Below are 25,098 nucleotides of genomic sequence, written 5' to 3'. Positions count from 1 at the left end.
CACCGACACACAGGGGAAGAAATGCAGTTCATCAGGTTGTTTTCCAACTGTGGATCAAAAGAATGAACAAAACATCCTGTAATCAGACAGCACGACCGGAGGATTAAACAAGTTTAATACAAAAAAATAAAAGCATATTTTTTGGAGGAAGCTAAAGATTTTGAGGGACTAAAAACTTTGCAAAGGGTAGGTAAATTTAAACTCTGTAAATTATAATCTCATTAAGGAAATAAAAAAATGTTAATCTAAGAAATATTGTCTTTGTCAATATGAAGGTTTGTGCACACATTTACATGGAGGTTTATTTTGTGGAGAGATAAAACCTTCCTTATAGGATCCATGTGGCCTCTGCACAATTATAAATGCTCTGCGAACTTCAGAGTTTCCCCGAGATGAAGTAGAAAATGTATATAAGGTCATTAATCTTTTAGGAGTGATCCTATTGTACACATGCAATGTACCAGCCACCACCAACTGCCCCATTGAATAAACATGTCAAAAATATGTAAAGTCCATTTACTTTTATTCATCGCCATTTTACAAAAATGTTAACAATGCCAAAGGTTTAGAAATGTAGTCTCATGATAAGGTATTAAATGAATTCATCATGAAGTATTTAGAGCATTTTTTAAACAAATCAGAGGTATAAAAAACACAGTCCATGAATAATACCAACACGGACAATTTATTTAAATGAAATGCATGAGATCTCTGACAACAAAGTACTTCATAGCCCAAATCTCCAATTATGCCTGTTTCACTAATTTGGGTAAAGCAGATATTCAGGTCTAAAGCCTGGGGTATACTTTATATATGGAAGTTATTTACATATAAGAAATTATTTACATGTGTACAAAAATGTCTGTCTGTCCACTGAGCAGAGCAGTGCATTGTGAAGCGGGGGAGACTGCGCCCGCGGGGGCGATCACACGTTCATCACCGGCGTCAGCTGCAGCAGAGAGCTCTGGGGGCGAATCGCATTGCTCTTGGAGTGCAGCTTCTCCAAATTCTGGAGAAAACTCCTTCGCTTCAGTCCTTCCAGGATCACAGAGTTATTGGAAGCGAGACTCACACGAGTCCTGGGGAGAAATAAAAACAGACATATTGGTTTCATAGACATACCCTTTTTAGTTTCCTGTCCCAAATCCTTTTATCCACCAATATAGCCATTTAATTAATGAGGACCAAATGCATGATAGCCAACTAAATACAAACCTGATTACAGCTTTATATAAATTACTGTGCATTAACATCAGGACAACAAAGCATGTGTTTTGTGTGCGTTTTATTTTACATTGTGAATAACTTCAGCTCTGGGAGGATGTGACAAAATCTCAGCCTTTTGCATTTCACAATTAATCCAGATCTTTCCGGTTTTGATTCTTCCACTTATGATTTGCAATAGAGTTCAATTAGTAATATAGGCCACAGTACAGACATGTGGGATAACTTAAACAGAAATCGAGGGTTAGGATGACAATCAAAAGGTGAAAGGGGGTGGGGGCAATTATAGAGGGCTACACATGTCATACCATTTGTTGCCTACCCCACTGGGCAGCTAGGTGAGGTTTATAAATCACAATATAAATACTCAACTGACAGCTATTCATTTATTACTTTCCCGATTCCTCAGCAAACCACTTAGGACAGAAATCCTCTATAAACAGTCATTATGCACTGCAATCATCTTTTAAGTTTTAAGAACCTATTGCTCCCCAACTTGCATGGCCTTGTATATTTGTGTTATTAAGAGTATAAAGCGGAGGAGATTATAGTATTGTACAAATGCAACAAGTGAATAATCCAGGAATTGGGCATCTTGTGTCAGAATAGTTGTATTTCTGAAAGTCTGTATTATTTAAAATAGCAGCTTATTTCAATACAGCAGCTTCAGATGCATGAAATAACACCCCACTTGTACAACAATATGTGTAGCTTGAATAGGCTATAATAGTTCCCAATGCTTGCAGGCTTTTTCTTGGAGAGTCTAGCCTCACAATTTGGTTCTAACATGCAGGCAGTTAACATAACAGAGTGATAAACCAGCTGTCAATTTAACTAGATGGTTGCACCATATTAAACATCTTACCTAGGGGAATCTATTCCACTGTCTCCTGTAATGCTGTGATTTTCCACCTTTTCACCAGGAATCGGTCCTCCCGGGGCATTCTGACTAGACACTGTATTGTGAGGAGTACTGCGAAGCTCTAATTTTTGCTCAAACTGTTTTCGGAGGCTTTCCTCAGCATGCTGCTCATGGTTCCAGTGGGAGGACTGGCCTTCCCCTTCATCAGCAGACTTGTGCAAAGTCTCAGTGTCCGAGTCAGCCTCACTAGTGTGGCAGTAGTCAAAAATGCTGCAGTCCACCGCTTCTTGTGGCTCCACTGTATGATTCGCCTCTTCGCGGTGCTCGTACAGGAACGGAGATCTCTGCCTACACCCGTTCTCGGTTTGGGTAATATGTGTGTTGGACGTCTGCTGGGTCCCAGACTCGTGCCACCTTGAATCGTCCTGATGACAGAGAGACCCAAATACTGCACCGTGCTCCTGCTGAACGCTGGCTGAGCCTTCCTCCACCACAGTGCTGCTCCACAGGTCCTCTCTAGAGAAAGGCTGTTGGTAATGCACGGTGCCCGACTGAGACGCTTCCCTGCTGTCCAGATCAGAGTCCTCATTCAGGTACAATGAACTGCAGGCATCGTCATCTTCAACTGCCTGCTGATAGAAAGCCTGGTCATCATCTGTGAATCCCTCACTGTCCATCTGACCCAAATCTGGCGGCAGGCCATTATCTTTTGGCAAGAGTTCACTTTTCGTACTGTTAATCTGTGGGTGTGATGGTAAGTGATCTGGCTTCTGGGTCCTGTCACCTGTACTGCTGAGCTGTCTGAGTGAAAGCGAGAGCTGATGCTGGTTGTTGGGCCTGGACCATGAAGGCAGCACCGCAGCGGTGTCACAGTGGTATGTGACCTGGGGCGGTAACGCACAGCCAAGCTGTTCAGCTGCTGCCTCGGCCTGCCTGGAGTGATGCTTTGTGTTCAAACTGTCGCCCACATACCCATCCTGCAAAAACGCGTACCTTGTGTCTGTTTCACAGTCGTCATATACACTTCCGCTTCTGGATTTCCCTTCCTTCACATGTTTCCATTTGTCCTCTATCCTCAAGGTGCTGCTTTCTGGGTAACTTGAGCCATAATCATCCAAACACTCTTTCTGAGGTCTGGTGTCCAGACTTGCATCGTAATTTAAACTTTTCCCCTTAATGCTTTTGCAGGGCCGGTCATCGATGGCTTGTATAGCTTCACTGCCAGTCGCTTTTGTCCTGGAGGAATCCCAGGACTTGGACCAGTGGGCAGCGCGCTCCTTTCGCTCTGCCCTGTGCTCCTTTGCTTCACGCTTCTTCTGAGCTCTCAGGCCTGTCCCCAGTGCAGCATCTTTCGCCCCCTTCCCTTGAAATGGATTATCTATCCGCTTCTTGTATAAATTTTTGGAATCCACATTGACAAAATCCTCACGCGCTTGGTCCTCCAACTCATCAACGGCTATTTCGGGTCTTAGACGAGAAGGCACTTTTTCTGTCACGGCAGCCTCCTGCGCTCCCTCGAGCTCAGCGAGGCACATTGAGGCCTTGTTCCGGACCCTTTGCTTTTCTCTGGAGGAGTGTCCCTTTTTCTTCTGCCGTGCCGTTTTGGAAGCAGATCTCCGGCCGTTTCCTTTGGAGTGGAGCCGGTGTTTGGAGGCCAGTATCTCGGTGGAGATGCCCTTGTTGATACCGTGTTCCTCCAGCTTCTTCATCATGACTGTGTGCCGCACCAGGTTATCCACGGTGAGCTCTGGGTTGATGCGCTTGATGATGGCGTGCTCCAGGTCCCGGGGCAGATTGTTCAGGTCATCCTCGTCTCGGACGGGCCACTCCTCTGGGGGAAACTGACCCGAGTAGGTGGCGTATTCCTTCTTGGGTTTTTCCTTTTTGGCCGTGTTGCGCCTGAATAGGCTGAGGCCAAATTTTCTGCTGGCTTTCTCCTTGTCTTTCCGGCTGGTGGTCGACTTGCTCATCTCGCTGGGCTGGTAGTCAGCTGCCGTGGAGGTAGACTGGTGCTGAACAGATGGCTTGGTTTCTTTGGGCCACTTCAGACTTTTTCCAGTGTACTCGCTGACAGACTGCTGGTCCTGCACAGATTGAGCTGGCTGCTGAGTGAAACAGCGGCAGGATTTGCAGTGGGCTACAGTGGGAGCAGCTTCAGTGGTCGTCTCGACACAGCTTTCAGTGCTCACCAGATAGGTGATGGGAGGAGGGGAGGGAGGGTCATTTTCAGCCGTGATCCACCTTTGCTCGTCTTTCATCAGGCTGTTTGTGATGAAGTATGTCTGTGGGGTGACAATGAAATATCCCTCTCCAGTGTGATAAATCTTTCTCTCCTTAATCAAGGCACCCAGCGCATTGTAGAGGATGTCTTGGGTAGGAATGGTCATACCTGAAACAGGAAGTGTGATGATTAATTGATAAATACCAAAATTCCTTTAAAATAAACTTTAAAAAGGTCATGTTAAACAGCTGTGTTAAACAGTTGTAAAGTGCTTTACAAGTTCAGATGCATTTATAATACAGGAGAGCTAAAATAAAATAAAATGATCATGATCACAGAGAAGATTTAACAATTAATTTTGTAGTCATAAGGGATCTCAATAGATTTTGAGGTTACCTAATAGTTGGAGTTAACTAAAGAGGCCATTCAGATGGCCATTCAAGGAGAAGATTAATGTTTTAGTGCTAAAAGTGGGCCACAATTAATCACTTAATTAGTCTAAGACTGCTAAACCCTCAGACTACCATGATGGTGGGGGTCTAAGAGGCTCCCAGATGTACAGATTTCCAGTACAGTTCTTTAATATTTAAATAGAGGACAAAAGGAAACTTTAATTTACAAGATGTGTAGTACATAGAACTACACAGTGGGATATCTTCCTCAAAATATATTTATAACATGTAATAGTATAATATTACTTTAAATTATTCTCAGAGAACGTGTTTTTTAGGTAGCCTTTTTTTAAAGAAAGACTCAAAAGTAAACAATTAAAAGAATAATTCTCTAAACTCTTAATTATCTATTAAGTTCCACCTAATTAAGATTTTCACATGTCTCTTCACTGATGGACTTTCTCACTAGTGTCTTGACCTCTACCAGGTTATTGTAAGAATGATCTCAGCCAAATGTGAAGTTGTGTGTCAATGAAGAAATTGCTTGTTATGCAGCCCTCTAATGGGGACATTCAGTACCTGGATGAGCTTTTGTCATGTGACTAATCAAGGCCTCTTGATTGACGACGATGTGAGCGGTGTTCATGTCCGATATGACTGAGCACAGCACCTCGGAGAGAGGAATGAACTGCGACTGGGTGATGGGGGACATCTGCATTGGAGACACATCGCCTGCAAGGCAAAGACACAAGGAGACAAATTGACAAACAACATAAGGGTTTACTCATACATGTGTGTCTGCAATTATTTTAATGTAATATTTGTATCTTAACTGGGCTGAAACTGAATATCTTTCAAGAGAAGCTGAACATAAATTACAGTAAACAATGTGAGGTTCAACTGCATTAAAAGCAGCATTTTAAGTCAAATGGCAAGCATAGTAGTGAAAAAAGGAATAACTTTAATGGCAAATGTTAACCTTATTAAAATTTTTGAATTAGTCAGTTTCATGGCTTTATTTACTTTTTATGCTCCTAAAACAAATCAGATTCGTTTACAGTTGTATTATACATAGTTTTGTTATGTACATATACCCTGGTTTTGATTAAAGCAAATACGGTATCCCAAAGCTTTGGTTAATGTAACACACAAGCAGACCGTGAATATGCGGGTTTACACCATGAACATAAACAGCAGTTCAAGATTGCTAAACCTACTTATCCTGCTATTCCGTTTTGTTTATTTTTGCTGGGCTACGCTATGAACTGGTTGCTACAAGTTATTTAAAGAAGCAATAGAAACATTCTCCTCAAATAAGAAACCTGCAACAAATACAAATACAGAAGCATGATACATGTCAGGCATGAAGCCAAGTAAAGCATAAGTTCAGTGACTGGAATACATTAAGAATCCACATACCACAAGCTAATGCATAACATAATAAAATATATTTTAAATAAATAATATTACAATGAAATAAAATATGTCACTGTAAATATTTTGATTTGATTGACATTGCTTTGGAGAGAAGGTACATTTTGGAAGCTTCATGTATTGTTCTCTATAGGGCAATATCATCATGTTACCTCTTATAGCTTTTACCAGTATGACCAAAAACAATATACGGACTGTCAGTATGTAAAGCCACAAGGGCCATTCGGAGCAGTCACTGGAAGGTAAACAATGGAGGAAGTCTAAAAGGAAAACAACTATGTGTCACTCCAAGGCTCAGTTTTGGATTACAAGGGCCTCCGTTTTCTTTCCATCTGGGCCGAGTTACACAGTTACAAAGGTAATACACATTTGATCTCTTTTTATATGTACAGCATCTTGACCTACAGCTGCCAGGTTTTGGATATCACTTGTACTTCTTTTTTTTTTTCCTGGTTTCCTCTTCAGTAACCGGTCAAACACTCTAGCTCTGTGTATGTTTATAGCAATCTCATTAGGGAGCCGAGTTCTCCGGGGAAAAGCAGACTGGGATGTCATGTTTCATTGGCAATGAGGCCTTGCTTGGGTGGATGGACCAAAATGCACAGCCTCACAGAAAACAAAACAAGAAGGCCGTTTCCAAACAGGATGCCCAATAGTCAACACAGAAGTACATCGCAGCGTCATTGGGTGGCAAACCTTGAATGGTGGTAGGCCTAAGGACAGATTAACGACATTTAAAAGCAGTAGATATTTCATGAAAAGGCAACCTTCGCTATCCTGGAGCACAGAAATGTTACACACCTTGCTGTTTAAGCTTGTAACTTAATTTGCTCTGCAGGGCCTTACAAAGAGGGGGAGAAAAAAACAACCTGGATGGCATTTTTTCTGTACTTCATGATGCTAAATTAAACGTTAATAGCCTGAAGCTAATGTCTACCTAATGTCGTGTCCTAAGACTGAGTGACTGAGAAAGTAAATCTTTAATGACTTTGGTAAGCCGGTGAAGGCTTCTAGCTTAGCATCTAGTCATTAAGGGCTGCCAAGGGGCCCACCTTAAGAGCTCAGCCAACCTTCAAAATATCGCTTGTTTGCACACGGCAAACAATACGAGCAAGAATCGCTGTTCATCTTACTACGCTCCACAGAATGTCACCAAACTCATTTCGCTAGTTTTACAACTCCTTTTTTAAGCGCTTTAACTGCAGTAGGTTCAGCTTGAGAGACCCAAACAAAGGCAGTATCTAAGAGACGACTGGTGTGCATGAATGAAAGGCAGAATTACTCCAGCTGTAGGACCACGCTGGGGGCTAAAGTGGCTCTGTGGAAGTGAAATACTACTAGTACTCCTCCATGTGCTTCCCATATGAAAATGAATGCTAAGGAAAACACCAGCGATTGCTTACATTTCCCTCAATTAATCTGAAAGCACACAGGCTCTCTTGCTGAAACACTTAAGTCATGGTTTAAGAAAATAAACCCTTAATCAAAAAGAAGTCTAATCCAGAGATAAGACCTTGAACCAGTCTCCTGTGGCTCTCAGACCTGTTCAATCATCCTTTTTTCCTTTTTGTAAAAAAGGAAGGAAAAAAGGATAACAGAAGTCTGATTCATGGAAAACAACTGAAAAACTATTTCATATGCCGACACATAACCGTTCCCTGGTTCCTGCACCATCTGTGTGTAAGGGACTCAAACATGATAAACAAACCAGGCCTCAAAACAGCTGGCACTTCCTTAATCAGTGCTATTTTTTTTTAAAGCTCAGACCTTGTCTGCAAATCTCAGACAAGGAGAAATGTATTTGGTGAAAGGGACTACTCTGCTTAAAAAAAAAAAAAAAAAAAGGTACTACTTTTGGAATTAAGAAATCGTACATTTCTAAAAGTTCAATTAATGAAAAGCCATCTCTGCAATAGTAAGAAACAGTATCCATTAATGATTCCCTGTCACAAAATACATTTGTTTTTATGATGAATGTATAATGCGACATCTTTCAAATGGTGCCAAAGAAAACTTCAAATTTTAACTTCAAGAAAAAACTGAGCAGGTTTAAATATGGTTTTACAAAAAAGTGAAATTATTTTAAAAAAAGTACAATCATAACACGCAGAAAAACACATATCAAAACCGTGGCCTACAATAAGGAATAGGAATTGAGAGAACTTGTTCAAAGTTAAGTTTTTGAAATGTGATACCAAAGACAAGATTCTCTTAAAAGGCCTTGGAAGGCTAGATAGATATGTTAAATGGGGTGGTGTAATGGGGTGTACTCACTATGCAGTTAGACCTGAGATCTTTAAGCTCAGCTAATTAAGACCTTAAGCTGAGAGTGTCCTTTGTTGTTTAACAAAATCTAAGCTCCTTGAAATCCCTGAATTCAGGAAGAACACCTGATGATTTCCATAGCCTGATTTCTAACAACTTCCACTGTGATGAGGAGTGGAACTGTGCATATGTCTGGGGAGCAGCCAAACAATTTTTCCAGGGTCGGGCCTGTCTGTTCTCTTCAACAGTGTACTTATTCAACAGCATCTGCTTTGATTGACCTTGACTCTGAGGGAAGCCTCTCAGAGAACATCCCACTTCATAGACATCTCCCCACCAGAACCTCAGGTACGACATACTGACAAAACAGTAATGAGGGGAGCCGGAGGAGTCACTGGCTATAAAACAGGCTCTAAACAGAGATGCCAAAATGTACAAGGTTAAAAAATGACATTGTCCAAAAGGAAGAGGTATCAGCACTTCTATGCTGTGGTAATACGGATATCCCATTTTAAGTCTAGAGACAGAGAAGGAAGGAAGGAAGGTCTGTCTGGCTGGTCTGACTCTCTCCCAGTGACCTCCATGTTGGACACTGTGGAGGGGGCAGGTTCAGTTTTGTTTGCAAGTCAGCTCTGGTCACCCTGCTCTCTCAGGGTGAAAGGGGTGGGGGGGGGGGGGTTAGTAAATCCAGGTCAGGAGACAGACAGGGGAGGCAGGTCAAAGCACGACTCAGAGAATAAGGCCTTTGTCTGACCCAGGATGAGGCAGGGCTCTGAGCCCTGCTCAGTAAGAGAAGGAGACAGAAAGTTGTCTTCCTTTTGTAGGGCTATTGTCCCCAGATATTGAAGCAGGATTTGGAAACAAGTGCCTCTCTTATGAGAACATTGGCTATCCCAGGGGAAGAACATCCTTTGTGAAAACACAAATTAAGTGATAGTTAATTGTGGTTATTATTTTTTAATCGAATATATATAACTAAGAATGAGGACCTATGTAAAATCCATCCATTCATTTTCGAAACCGCTTATCCTGGTGAGGGTTGCGGGGAAGCCAGAGCCAATCCCAGCAGGCATAGGGCGCAAGGCAGGAATACACCCAGGACGGAACACCAGGCCATTGTTGGGCAACACACACACACACACACACACACACACACAGGGCAATTCAGCGTGGCCAATTAACCTAAGCTGCATGTCTTTGGACGGTGGGAGGAAACCGGAGTGCCCAGAGAAAACCCACACGGACACTGGGAGAACATGCAAACTCCACACAGACAGGCACCCCGAGCCAGGACTAACCAACGCGCCATCGTGCCGCCCTCTGTGTAACATCCTGATCTTAAAATATTAAAAAACGTTACTGACTGATTTGAACATTGCATCTCAATGGGATTTTTTACATTTTTGGCTTCTTAGATGTGAAAAGAACATGGTTTATAAATAAAGAAGAGTGGCAGCTTTTGAATGTGCCCACAAATTGCATGACTAACATCTGAGGAAGTCTGAAGCTAATTTATTGCAGAGTAAGGCCTAGCACACTGTAACCAGATCACAGAACAATGGGCATACTGGCTTTTGTCACGTATGTCATGGACACCCAACTGGTGCCATGGTTACAGAATAGTATTCCAAAAGCAGGGCACTGATCCTTTTCCAAGGGGAACAGGGAACAACAATAGCAGTCGTGTTGGAGGAATGCTGACAGTGATAACATGGCACTGACACTGAACTCATGAATACTGATCTCATCTCCTATCGCATTTGATTTACAACTTTACCATGCCCATGTTAAGTTCACCCCCATATTTAGAATGGCCATTTTAACTTCCATCCTTCAAAAGCACGTTTGGCATCTAAAATTCTAACATACTCTTAATTTCCATTGTTGATGCCATCTCTGAGGAGGAAACATAGTTTACAGCCACAGAGGATAAATACACACTCCTTTGAAACGAGAATTCCAGGTAAGGCTCTGCAGGAATTATCAAGGCCACAAACAGTAGTTGACACAAGAGAAAGTGACAGACACTTTACATAAGCCATTGGTGTCAGGAGCCCAGGAAGACAAAAAGGCTCTTTTAGAAGGATTAGCACTTAAAAGTATAAAAGGGTAATTCACTAAAGGGTTTAACCAATGTGTTATTAGCACAGTTTTAAAAAGAGAGATGCAAATACATTAGAGGAAAAACAATTTGTGGAATGTGACATTTTGGACATTTTGGTTCATTTAAACATTTTTCTTTGGATCATTACCTCTTTTCATATGACTGCATAAGAGACTTGACTTTGCCTAAATTCTATATTTTTCAATGTGGGTAATCACAGTACAGACCAGGTTTAAAAAAAAAAAAAAAAAATCATCACTGTAAACTAAAAGTTTTTCTTAAATGATATTTCTGTCACTTCAGGTATTTCTCAGTTAAACGCAGCATTATGTTTCATTGTGTAGCTGTACTTATGTTTATTAAAATCATGCTTCTTAGATTTGCACTCTTGGTGAATTTGCCTGTGACTGTGAAGAAGCGGTCGTAACTAAAGCAGTTTTGCAAAAGCATAAATATACCACCTGTATACACAGCTGTGATCTGCTATCCTATTAGAGTCATATGAACCAAATGAAAGGACTTGATTGCATTACTGGCCACTGTTTGTCCTTCTGACCTGTAAACATATAATACTGGCTTGTTGAAACTTATTGGGAAGAAAATTAATAATAAGTACTGCAACTGCAAAGCGAAATACACAGAATTTCACAGATGGAACAATGTAGCCACATTAGTTCGTATATGGTACACTCGGGATACAGGCCTTCTCGTGTTGTCACTCTGAAGCTCTCGGCCTGTTACTGATAGAGAAGCTCCTACTTTGTCCTTAATATAATCAGATCCAAAGACAAGGTCTTTCCAAAAAGCAACTGTCATTATTTGTATTTATTTTAAAATCATAAGTGCCTCATTCTTACTCTACTTACATTTGAAGAGAAATGGTTGTATTGGATGTTTTTGAAAAGAGAGGACAATAATGCCAAAACTTTAGTTCATGTACACAAAGGATTATTGCTTTTTCTTTATAGATTTCTCTCCAGTTGTACTTTTAATACAGCCTATGATTATTATTTATTTATTTGTTTATGTATGTATTTAGTTATTAGCAGACACCCATATCCAGGTCGACTTTACATAAGAAACATTTCAAGACATTACAAAGCGAAGTAATACAATCAGTACAAAATACAATAAGCACACACTCTAGTACAATGAGCTAACAAAGTTAAGACATAATATTATAATGTAATAAATTGAAATAACTGCTCTATAAAACTGAAATTGATTGATTTCTAATGCAAGACCTCCATAAACAAACACCACTATAACAATCAGTATCAAAAGGCTAAAAACATCGCACAGCAAAACCTCTTGAAAATGCCAAGGTTTCCGCCCCCTCCTTGATTTCAGAAAAAATAGCTTTTATAAGAGAGGAAAGTGGGTAGAAATAAATAAAGTGCAGGAGGTGGATTGAGGTGTGCCTGCTGTACACAACCCTTCTGTCTTCCGTCTTCCCCAGGTCTATAAAAACAAACGATCCATAACACCTCCACAAGTCTCCCCTTTTTGAGCAAACGACCCATGCAATCCCCATGTAAAAACAATCTGGGCTTAAGCAAAGCAAACACAGCAGAGTAAAGAACGACAAGAGATAAAAAGTTGTAATTGGAGCGCCTTCACTACAATACACGTCCTGCCACAGCCTGGCATTTGCCATTTCAAAATGCAGTGCTCTTTAAGGCTGTGGTGATCTTTATTTTCTAAGAGCATCTGTGCATTTGTCGGTGCTTACATGGGTTAGGTTTGCTGCTCTGACAAAGATATTATCTAGGGATGTGAAAGCTGAGATCACCTTGCTGGGGCTCATCATTGAGAGACACTGTGGGAAACTGCCTGATACAAGAGCCATGCTGAAAACCCAACACAGCCTGCAAAGCGTGGCAGTGCACAGCCTTCACGTTGCAATGCCTGATTCACAAAGTAATACAGCAAACTCCACTGGCACGCACCCCATTTCATAAGTCGTTATTAAGGATGGAGTAACAGAACTGTTCTGATGTTGACAATCATTGCAATACAACTGAGCTTTTCACTCTGAAATCTCCTCATGAAAGGACATTTCTATTTTATTCAAACTTGGTTCAGTGGACTTTGAGGACTGGTCTTGTCAAATCTGAAACCTTCATTTTTTTCATAAAACCATAATCATGATTATAGGAAATTCTTGTAAAGCAGATTGTAATTAAAGCAAATTTCTCTGTATTTTGAATGGCCAATTAGAACATTTTAGAAATATCTGTCATAAGAGACTGATTGCCTGTGATCTCCATGTCTTTGTCAAACAAGTGGCTGCTTTCAAACTGTGACATCCCAAGCCCGACCTGGAGAATTCACAGCCTGCTGAGAATGAGTGAGCTTGCCGCTGTAATCCGACTGAAGCAGCACTTAGCACAGGCCAAGTATTGAGCATTAACATTCTCCTTACTGGTGTCTAAACTGACATTCACATGTACCTGAACAGCTTGTTCTCATAAGATTCATCCCTCCCACAGCACATACATCACATTCCAACTCTAGACCGCTTTTTTTGTTGTTGTTGTTATTAATAATATTATTATGGGAGCCTCCTACAGGGATATGACACCGCCATGGACAGATAACTCCTGCCCTAGATGATTGAAAGCATCTGGAAATCGTGTCAGATGTTAAATTCCTGCATGTGAATTAATGGATACAGGAAGCTGCATTATTTACACATTACCACTGTTTGGGACAGGTTGTACTATTAGGGTTTTAAAAATCAAATCACTGACCAACTCTACCACCTTAAAAAGGTCTTGACCCTGAGAATGTATACAGCTCTCTCACTCTGAGCTATCAGATTCAGTAAAGCCAACTGACTGTATCAATAATACACTGGGCAATGTCTCAAGACACCAACCGTTTATCTGTTTACCAGCTTATCAGTCACATGACCCACAAAAGATACATTAAAAAAATGGTAGCTGGAAGGTGTGATAAGTTACTTTACCTCAAACACTGTAACCATTTGAAAACAAATGTATCAAAGTTATTTAACAACATTGAATTAATAACCACAATGTCAAATAATCCCAATGTGAAAAGCATCTTTTGAACCTCAAGAATATTGCATGCTTTTAGTATTCTGTCCTGCAAAGCAGCTGGGTTTATATTCAACAAAAAATTACTCTGTTATTGCATTAAAGCAATTCCACGCTCACAAACAAGTTTAAAAAACATTCACAGCCTTTTAGCGAGAGTATCCTCACTACTACAGATGACTAATGAGACTCCTAAATTGTCATAAGCATTTGCCAAGCTTTTTCCTTCCCAGACGTCCTCACATAAATACGTTTTATGGGGGCACGACTTCCAAGCCTACAGAAGGGGAGACAGATGTGGGCAGTGCAGTAAAAACAGCCATAAAGCCCCAAGACAAGGGCACTCTCCCCAGCCCAGTGCTACAGCCAGCAGCCCAGCATTCCCCAGGCCCTGGCTTCCAAGGAGATGAACCGAGGCTAAAGAAGGGGGAGACAGGGAATGTTAATATGAAGGTGGTAAAACTACACTACATCAGAAGGGACTACAGAAACTATTTGACTACTCTATCTGTTCATACAGCAGTTATATAATTTGAGATTATATATACAGACACACACAATCAAATGTATATACATATAACGTGTTACCTAATTTCAAACCAATGAATAAGCCAGTTGGCATAATGCAAACACGTATAGCACCAAGCAACTGTGTAGACATTTATATAAATCCCAGAGCTAATCACAAAGCATGTATGCAATGGCAGCAATTTCAGTCAGAGGCTAACAGCACTTATATGTACACTTTCTGATTTCTAAATAATTACTCCACCTTTCAATACTCTGATTAGACTGACCCTTCCCTAAAGAGGCTGTTTAAATATTTTAGCAGGATCATTATGTTTACACTCCTAATGCATTGGAGTTTAACCAGTAAAATGGGAGGAAACCAAAGTGAAGTACTGTATGACTTCATGATGTTTTGATTAAGGTCTTATCTCAAACACAAAATATGAGGAAATTGCCGCAGTTTCACACGTGTGCCCACACATGGCCATGCAGTTTGCTCCATCTTACACGGCCCACCAGAAGTGACAAAGACTTGCTGAAAGAGCGAACTCGTGTTCATTGTTGTTAAGCCACAGTTCAGAGGTGTTTGAAAATCAAAACTGCTGTGCCCACTAGTGAAAATAAACCACAATTACTGAGCAATTTGATCTAATTGCTGCAGCTACATCAAGTTTTTTCAATAGGCGAGTAGAAGAAAATACAGCTCAGTTCCGGTTTTAGATTTTTAACAAGTTGCTCTGTTATTGCTTTCACTGGTTTAAACATTTCAATCTTAGCCAGCATAGTATTTTAAAGAAATGGTTCACAACCGACTTCTGATGTATTGCAATCAGATTTCATGTTTAAACCACCACTGACCTTTCATATATATATATATATATATTTATATTTATATATTTTTTTTTAACCAATTTCTATTTTTAAATTTTAAATTCTAGAAATTATTTTCTGCAAAGAATCTTGGAATTGGGTATGGATTCAGTCCGAGACATATACTGTTTATTTGATTGGAAGTGTTTTGAAGTGCCTGGTGATTATTTCTTTAGAATATCAATTATTTTCTATCAGCTTTTGACTCTCAACACATGTTTAAAAATAAGCTGGAAACTGAGAGGGTATTTACCAGTCACTGTCTTTCCCACTGCCTTGATGTTTACTACATTTGTACAGTACTAGTACAGTGTCTGTGGCTATAATTTTGGACAGATGAAACCTATTTCCTCTTACTCCATCTGAACTGCATCTAATTGAGTTTTTTTCCTTTCATTTGTGAATCTAAGTGTACAGCAGTCACTGCATTCAATAAGGATTGTGGTGATCGGCTAACTTCACTACATTTCTGTTGGTGAACAGACCTTTTCAAATATTTTTTTTCAAGCAGCTTTTAAAGAAAGCAAAACAAATCTAAGAGAGTTTGCCTTTTTTAAAGACAGAAAAATAAGAAATCCGTCTTCAGGTTTTTGGTTTTCGGTTTCATCTCAATGGCTGTTTTTTAGATAAATGCAGTCACAAGGCAAAATTCAATTTAGCAAAACCACAGAGAAGACTTGTGCTGATGTATAAAGATTGATATTCACAGCACTCACAGGAAAGGGAGAAACCAGGAATAAGACCCAGCTCATCACTCAAGCACCCTGTCATGTCTTGACAGGACTGTTTAACCTTTAAGAAAAATAACAGTTTAAAGGTTCAAGCTTTCTCAAAAAAAACAAAAGAAAATGCCCAAAAGGTATTGCATCAAGCCATCACTAAACACGGTGGGTATACAGTTACTTCTCAAAACACAGCTCTTAACAGAAAGCGGATGCAGCTTGGATTACCTGTTTCACTCAAAAATCGTAACTTTCAAAGCAAAACCCTGAACCATGCAAACTGAAGGTCAAAGAGCTGGAAGAAGGTATAGCTCACTACACTTCAGTAATGCATGTCAACATCTGGAGCATTATTCTGATGAACGTTAAATAAATAAACAAAGTAATGAAGAGTGATTCCATGAAAAAGCTGGACATCCACGCTAAAATTACAAAATGCCTAATTGCTCTGGACAGTAGTCATTTTTTGTGCTCTAATCAAATTACATCCATCAAGTACATTAAAAAATTCATATACCTATACTTGGTTTAAATGGCTGGCACGAAAACACCAAAGAGCAGCTGTGTCAAATAGGCACTCACCTGTCAAACAATACTGTCCTAGAAAGTCATACAGCAATACAGGTTACGTCTGGTGTTATATTCATTACGGACAACTCAAATTTCCAAAACTGAGCCAGCAGAAGATGTTTGTAATTGTAAAAAAATACATTTTGAAATACCCTGATGATCTCATATGATACAGTTATCATTAAATAGTAGGATACAAGATATAACAATTTCAAACACATTTGAAGAGAACTACAGTAATGGCTATGAGTCACCTCCAGTCAGTGTACCTGGTTTATATGAATTGAGCAGTCTCTATTTTTGGATACGCAATAGTTTGTCATACACCTATAAACATTAAGTGCTAACTGTAGTACTTTACAACTCCACTCTCTCATAGCTTGCAGGGAAGCACAGACAAAAACATGAGCATAAAGTGAGGAGAATTCATTTGATAACAAGCAAGTTTTAAAGAATAGGCCTAATTGTAATCAAACACTATACCCTGTTACAAGGTTACTCTAATAAAAAGAGCCTTAAAAAACAGACACTGAAAAGAAAACCAAGAGAAATAGTAGAGGCTGATCAATGGAATTCATAAAGGCACACTAACAAACACCTCAGCAACAATCAGCCCTTTCAGATGCATTATTTTACAAACAAAACGCGCAAGGTACAATTTCATGCCGAACAATACAGCCTTATTTTGTATGTAACAGCTCTGGGGTTCTGAAAAGATGTGCGATGTGTGCATATGTGCTACACCTGGACTTCCTTTGTTTTTATATGAAACTGCCAGTGATGACCCCCATGAAAACCAATGACCTTTGTTCACTGGTCTGCTTCTTATATTATCCTCCCAGCATGAGGGAAGTATTCTCCATCAGTAGCAGGAGCAGCACATCAAACCACTCAGTAAAGAGGAGACATCTGGAAACAGCAGAACCCAAACGATGCCGAGGAATGAACGGGGATGCAGGTTGAGTGGTGGTACAATGTTTATTGGTTTCCTTCACATAAAAATCCAGAAGAAATATCCCACAAAATTACCACACTATGTGGTTCTTTTTTTCAGACCAAGTAAAATAAAATAAATATCCCTGGAATTAGAATAAACGTTACAAATGACCCAACACAGGTAATTGCTATCTGCAAGGAGACAGGATAGCCAATTACAACATGCTGCCACTAAACATAAATGTTTTAACATCTGGCAATGGGTCTGGAGTTATTTAATAATGCAGGAGGAGTAGAAGTGAATGAGTCTTCAGATTTCACTGACCAGGCAGAGGGAACCAATCACTTCAATGACAGGTTGAAGTCTCATCCTTAACTGCCAACATTCACTCACAAATATGTAAATATACTTTATTTTACTTTTTTTTTTAATGCAACTTTTTTTTTTACTCAAATCTTTACCACAGCATTTGTATGTTTACCATCTCATCGTTTCACACGCACATAAGATAAATAAACTCAGTATGTCTTTAAATAAGCAAGGTGATCAACTGAATGAGCAGTAATTCAGGTAAAGCTGGGTGTGTTCGTTAGCTCAAGAGACAAAACCCCTCTGCTAATTCCTTTGTCTGAAAAACCCTTAACATACAGAACAGTCATCTGTCTTTCAAAGATGTTGCTGCTATTGGTTGGGCCTACATCAGGAAGAGGTTATTAGTGGTGCTCTCAGGTTTAACTGCACATCCATGGGGCGTGATGCTTTTAACAAGTAATGATCACTGAAGGCTGTCTTATTTTGCTAAACTGCCACTTTCTCATCACCGTAGTTATGATCTTCAACTACATCAGGTTAATTATTAGTTGAATGTAATGCTTGGGACAAAATCTCCCTCTGACTGAGACTAAGGACAGTGTAGGAGGAGTTAATGTTTATAAAAGCAGTTCTGTATGTTGACTAGGGGTTGGCTTAAATCAAAACTTTGACCCATCCGCTAATAGGAAACTAAAAATCTGTACATAGTAGCGGTAATATTTATGATTATAAGAAAGTGGCATCTTACTGAAAATGAAGCCGCAACTGTGGACAATTTTGTAGTTTTCTATTAGCGGTTAGGTCAAAGTTTTGATTTAATCTGGCCCTAGGTCTGGAACAGACTAGTAAATGGGGGACTACTAAAGCAGGTTTAAAAGCCAGGTCCCCATCATCATACTACATTTTCTGTCTACTTTGATGAAGCACACTAAACATCTTAAATCTTTTATGCTTACAAAAGAGAGACACACAAAAAGTCTTGAAGAAAAACTCTTAATGCCTAAAACTTTCAGTCTCACAAAGACACACTGAAAACGGATGGTAGGAGGGTGTAATGGCCAAGCAACTTCATAATAAGGACTCATGAGGCTGATTATTGTTTTAAGACACCTTTATCCGCTCCACAAAATGCATCTGGCTATTGATTTGAGAGGGTTTCCTGACTGAGTCACTCAGGCTATTTAAACTTGTCCCCAGGGAACTCCAGACACACAAAAGAAAAAGAATCGAGTGTAAAATCACTGAAAGGTCAATTTGAATAATGCTTTCCAGTAAAGAGTTGTGCCCGAAAAAACTTCAGTGCGTATTTATTGCAGTCAAATGCTTACTTTTAACCCTGATTAAATATAGATTGCATTAATTCAACTATTTGTCCTCACAATGCAAAAAAATGTTAACAGAAAATGCACATTTCCACAGCGGCTATGACAGCAGGTAATAAACACTGACGAGCAGCAAGCCAGGAAAGTGCGGCACTCCACGGCATGCTGGAAGCTGTAAAGCACAGTTATCTCCTTGCATGTTACAGTGGCTCTGGATCCGATGCTAGATAAACTGGATACTGGATAAAAGCTTGCCATTGCGTTGTCTGGCCAGGGGAGGAAAGCAGTGACCAGCACCCCCAACTGTGCTGTCACCCTCATTAGGTTTACGTGCTCCTGTCACAGCACTGCTCCTTGGCCTGACAAACAGCAGGACCAAATGGCAGGCCTGACACAGAGTCTGACCCCAGCTGGATGAAAGAAAACAAACACGTGCCAAAGGCTCCCGAGCTGGACAAGCCAGGAGACATGTAGAAAAGCATATTAATAATCCAGCCACCTAAAGCCTCACACACTTTTCAATCATTCGGCCAAAAACCAATGGAGACAAATGAAACGTGAATGTAAACCCTACATTAAGAAAAGAAATAAATCATATTTCTCATAAAGCTTCAAAACAATGGTTTGCTTAAAAAAAAAAAATGGCTACCAACTAAGTTTATTTTTTTATCCAGTGCTTTGAGTTTACTACCTATAAGGGTCTTTTACAGCTCCATGCCAGTCATATTTAAAAAAAGGGTGGCTTTGGAGGAATCTTAACTTTGACCTCTGAACCTGAGCAGAGATTAACCTTCTGTTTGTGAAAGCAGGGGGAAATGGCCACCCAGCAGGTACTCCTGTGTCCTTATTAAACAGTTGTGTATGGTAACCAGATGGGAGCCAGGGACAGCACTGGGAAGTTCAAATTGTTAGTAGCACACAATAGGCAACGACTAGCGAAGATTAATTAATGGCCAAAGAGAAAGGTTTTTTTCAGACAGATGCCAATCTAAACCTAATTAATTTACTGCCTCTACAATAAACCGCAATATAAGACTCTTGGAAATTAACAGTATCTGACAAAAACAATACACATCGTAAATGGTAATGGAACATTTCTTACCAAGAGACTCAAGTCATTTAATCAAATATCTATATTTATGTGTGTGGATGTGTATAAAGATACTATGGGAGGTACAATGATACATAACTATTCCTAATTTATTAATAGAACTCACAACACTCAAGTTCTGAAGGAATTTCCTCCTCCTACTGACTATTCATTAATCAAACAGTGACCCATGAACTGGTCCTCTCTAATGTGTATATGAAACACTAGCCTGGTCTCACGTTCATTTGTGCAAATCACTGAGGCATAAAATAGATTGCATTACAATGCATTATCTGCAACCTTATTTAATTGCATGTATTTTTCTTAAGAGTCTTAGGACAAAGTAAATTAAATCAACTAGTTCCAAAAATCCCTCATCCCCCCCCTAAAAAATAAGCACAATATGTGTCAGGGCAGGTTAATTTATTTCACAAAAGAACAGCAGTTGTTATGCTTGTGTTGCACAGAGGTTAGGAGAATTGTAGTTTTCCGTTACTCCCACAAAATACGTGTATAAAATTCATCATGGTGCACCTAGCAATGTAACAAGGGTAAAACTATGTATGATGTAAGAACAAAACAAAACAAAAACAAGATCCTTTATCCAAGAAGAGTTTCCAAGCACCCACTGTAATAAATACCAACCTTTCACTTACAATGAAGGGCTTTTCAAAACCAAATTACAAGTCGTCTACTGAGTTTTATTGCAGCAAGAAAGCCATATATTCAATGCAGTATTCTGTTGTGTTAAATACAATTATTACACATGCTATTCATAAAATGTATGTTCATATATAATTTGTCATTGTAAGTAAGAATCCCAAAGTGCCTTTCAACAACCCACTGAAAAAATCTAACTGGAGTGCAGACAAGAAAACTATTTTTGATTGCAAAAACACACCTAGAGCCTGAATGGTCTCATAATTTTGATTTTTTTTTACTGCTGCCATGTACTTTATTCCTTTAATCCTTTACAGAAGACAAACACTATGATATTTCCTCCCATTGGACATAGGAAATGCCTTAATTATCTGCATGCCTGAGCTTTGCCGGTCTAGTTGGTTTTTTTAGGGTTGTTTAATGGGAAAGGGAATGTTAGGAATCGTTAGACATTCAGAAAATGTTTAATGTGAGATGTAATCTTTTTTTTGGCTTCAGTTACAGTGTAGAAAAAAGTAAATTCTTGATTTATGTCTGATGTAAAATGAATACACTAAACCCAATCCACAGTTTCACTCTGTTCACACTTACTGCCTGGTCTCAAGGCCCTGTTCTCAGCCCATCCATCGGCACTTCGAACTCTGGGGGAGGTGTGAGCACATGACACCAGGCCTTTCTAAAGCACAACCCACTACAACAATTATATCCTAGGTAAGCTGTGTCCCATGTACAAAGCCCCTGTAAGTGTCTGAGGTTACCAGGATTGTGTTCTTTAAGATCCTTCTGAAGGCAACAAGTGATCCCCATCACCTACATGTTTTACTAAACTACATTACATTCGACACAACAACTGTGACCACTTATTGCATTTTCTTTTGATTTTTGAGGTAACCTTTGAGGTCTAAATGACAGCCACTGCATAAAGCGCAGCGTGATCAACAACACAGGTAATAAAAACAAAAACAAACACAATTCTAACAGACATGTATTAACAAGGTAGATTCGGATGTACGTATAGGATGCATTACAATAAGCATGAGGCACAATCATATACAATTATTAATGGAATATTGTCATTTGTACAGCTCCAACTTTTCAAACCACTTATCTGCTACACCTTTAAATAGCAACACTATGCTCTAGAAACTGATTTCGTAGCTCCCATACCATTATATGTAGACAGCCTAGTTGTATGAAGTCAATCTATGGAGAAATAGCAGTGTCTGAAGTCCTGTTAACTGATACATTTCCTCTCATAGACTTCTATGCCAAAACAAAAATGCTAAGATGTCCATTAGTGAAACAGCCATAATGGGGTTTTGAAATGCCACCTCAATGCTTTGAAACCAATTAAATTCAATGAAACCAGTGCTTTCTTTAAGAACTGGCCATTTTGCAAACAAGGGTCTTGAAAGCCCCCCCGAGTTCTTTTATACATGCAGTTGCAGCGAGAGTTTCCTCACCGACCAGGCGGATGTAAATGAGCCTGCCTCGAACACTTCCTGCTTATTGTAGGAGCTCTCATTTGATAATGGTGTCTTCTGACCATAGCACACACAAGTAAATGATCTAAACTTGGGGGTGTGAATGGCTGTGAGGAGAACTATAGGGATGCATACTACAACAAAATCTGTGCTAGGAGGTGTGGAATCTGTGCCAGACAGTGCAAGTGTCAGTAAGGAGACTGACTGATTCAGGGGCATTTGCATGAACTGGTTTGGAAAACCACGTCTCTCTTTAGCAGTTGGAGAACAATTGACTTTGGATCAAAGGAAAACAAGCCAGACAGAGGGGATCAGAAGCATGAGCCTTGATTCTTGAAGACATGGTACTTCAGGTCACCTCAAACGGCTACTGTAGGGAAGGCTGCCCGGCATCGCTGCACAACATCTCCTAACAAGCTGGGGTTCGACAGGAGTCTAATAACCAGCCTAAAGTGGGTGTACTTATAAAAACTTGAACCACAGTATCTGAGTCAGTAAAACACAATGAATCACATTCCTTTCAGCTATACTTATGTAATCTCTTATCTGCCATCTCATGAAAAATATTAGGTTTTCATGTACGTGCAAACAGCAAGTCGGTGGCTTGAGAAAAGATCAAAGGAGGTTTGTTAAATCTCAGACTACCACATACATCTGTCATTCAACATGCAAGTTTGGGTGGTGTTATATGGCCTGTTTTATAACCTATTAAAAGCACAAAGAGGAGTGAGTTTGATCTTCTGATAGTAGATGAAAATGGTTATAAAACTGTTAGTCATCGCAAAGCCTTTAATGCATTCTTCACATGAGTGTGCCCTTTAGGTTTTGTACTCTTCATTTCATAGTTGATGTATTTAATTTATCATATATTTAAAAAAACTTGTTGTCCATATATTTCACTTTATTTTTGATCACTCACAGTTATTTTAAATTTTGAGACATATCAGAAGAAATCATTTGTTTCCTAAGGCTTATGGAGCTGCATTCCTCCCTAAGTACATAACTGTACTGTTTACAATCTTCGGCAATACATTACTGAAGCAATTATGCGCGAACATCAAGGAAACTGCTGTTTGGGTAGAAAGGAAGTATATTTAGCTGTACGTTTATGAAATTAAAACTACCATGCTTGTGTGTGGGCCTTTTAAGTAGGAGGATTCCCCGAAAAATAAGCAAAACCGTACGCTAACGTCCAGGCACAGTTAGCCTAGTTAACTACAAAAGAAATACTGTACAGCGATTCATTTAAGTGTATGCATCACGTTTGTATGATATTATAATTCACAACGATACATTTGTGTTTAAATGTGATCACCTTTTCCCACAGAAGTCAAATGCTTTCATTGCCACGTTAATGCTTGAATAATATCAAAACGTCTTCACCTTTCATAAGCTTGTCTTAGGACTTTCCTAGATAAACCAGTGCGTCAATTCAGTCACTGAACATATCTATTTTTAGGCGAGGTTGGTAAAATAAATAAATACATTTAAAAAAGCACAAATAAAATCTACAATATAAATCATAATACACAAATCTCGAAAAGGTGAATATAATGTTGATTACCTTAATATCTGAATGTATGCATTAGATGTTGTGAATCAAGTGAAACAAAGTGACCATATGTAGATAATGTAACGGCAGTGGAGTGAGCGTGAACCCCTGACGTGTCTCACATTCACACACATGCCAACGAGCTGCGTTCCTATAGCGCAGCTTTGCGCAGATGTGCAGAAATCCGCCGCCCCCATTGGTGGAGCAGCGCAGATCCGCGCAGAACTGCAGACGTCTGCGATACAAGAACCAGACCACAGTCCACAGGGTTGGCACGAGTGTATGAGATTCAGTGCTCATGCAGGGTGTCCTTATCTCCAGACAGCAATTCAATAAAGTGCAAATAGTGTGTGCATCTTTCACATTGGTAAGTATTAATCCATTCCGACAAGACTAGATATTTAACATTCACAAAAAGACTAATTGATGTCAGTATGCGCACATATTGACTTGGTATATAAATAAAATGTTAATTTCATATATATATATATATATATATATATATATATATATATATATATATATATATATATTATATGAAAAAATAAAAATGATCAGTACACTTTAAGTATGAGTCGAAACACAAGTACAGTCCACAAAAGTATACTTAACTGTACTTCTCTCTCATAAGGGCAGGCTACCCCTAGTATTGCCAGTCACATTTAAAATGTCCATATCGCAAGCCTTGATTTAAAGATGTTCGCCCTGCAAAAGGAGTATTGGCGACTTACCCACTGCCCGGATGGTAAATCCCTTTGGAGACCTCAGTGCCCGTCGCATCCACGTTTCCCTCAGCACTTCCAAATGGTTTGCATTCCCATGAACCAGCAAGACACAGTTCTCCATCCATCCCTGGAAACAGACCTCCGCCACGGCTTTCACCAGCCTCTTGTTCCAGAAGCTGCGCAGATTCTGGGCTTTAAAATCCGCGAAAAGGTCCTGGCCACTGGGAGCGGGACTGTCGCATTTGCCCCCCTCTCCGTCCCGGCACAACACCAGGGCAAGGGCCGCCGCGGAGAGCTGCACCGCCCGCTGCTGGGACATGGTGTGCTCACATGAAAGACTGCCCGCTGGCTGAGGAACCCCGGCAGATTGTGCGATCTATGCAAACATAATCGAAATGACCCGACTCAGCCCACAACTGCGCACATTTCAGCGCAAACTGTGCGCCTCCGCAGGCCAGCCTGGGTCTGAATAGTTTCCTTTCGCCTCCAAGGTAACGAGCGGTAGGCGGAGGCGGAGGAAAGCGTCCAGCCACTGAAGACAAGCCAATAAACACTGCAGTCGAGCCCATAGGCGTGTTCTTGTAGTATTAGCATGCGTATTGTACAGGTGCAGACACACGCAAAGATGCTGGTAAGTGCAGGGTATGCAGACCTTTAACATGTAATAAATGCAATGCAAACGTAACTATAATAACAGATACACTTTATGCATGTTGATTGCTCACACTCCGTTATAAAATTGTATTATTAATGTATGCAACTCTAGATAATTATTCTAAT

General features: G+C 39.9%; 1 protein-coding gene across 1 annotated transcript; it reads right to left on the bottom strand.

Annotated features, from left to right (window-relative positions):
• Positions 1 to 506: 506 nt before the first annotated feature.
• On the bottom strand, positions 507 to 24,795 carry stox1 (storkhead box 1). The gene is made up of 4 exons (XM_066693481.1): positions 24,325 to 24,795; positions 5,279 to 5,431; positions 2,090 to 4,475; positions 507 to 1,079 (listed from the first exon to the last, which is right to left on the bottom strand). Exons 1-4 carry the CDS (start codon positions 24,635 to 24,637, stop codon positions 926 to 928), a joined length of 3,006 nt encoding a protein of 1,001 aa, XP_066549578.1. The 5' UTR covers positions 24,638 to 24,795; the 3' UTR covers positions 507 to 925.
• Between the last annotated feature and the right edge of the window lie 303 nt (positions 24,796 to 25,098).

The sequence above is a fragment of the Amia ocellicauda genome, chromosome 20 (assembly GCF_036373705.1).
Source record: "Amia ocellicauda isolate fAmiCal2 chromosome 20, fAmiCal2.hap1, whole genome shotgun sequence".
NCBI lineage: Eukaryota > Metazoa > Chordata > Actinopteri > Amiiformes > Amiidae > Amia > Amia ocellicauda.
Note: the sequence above shows the minus strand (reverse complement) of the source record. Positions and strands in the feature narration are given on the sequence as shown.

Coding starts and splice junctions, on each gene's coding strand:
- stox1 (XM_066693481.1), bottom strand. CDS start 24,637: ATGTCCCAGCAGCGGGCGGTGCAGCTCTCCGCGGCGGCCCTTGCCCTG. Junction 5,432..24,324: donor ATTTACCATCCGGGCAGTGG/GTAAGTCGCCAA, acceptor TTTGCCTTGCAG/GCGATGTGTCTCCAATGCAG. Junction 1,080..2,089: donor AGTGGAATAGATTCCCCTAG/GTAAGATGTTTA, acceptor ATTTCTCCCCAG/GACTCGTGTGAGTCTCGCTT.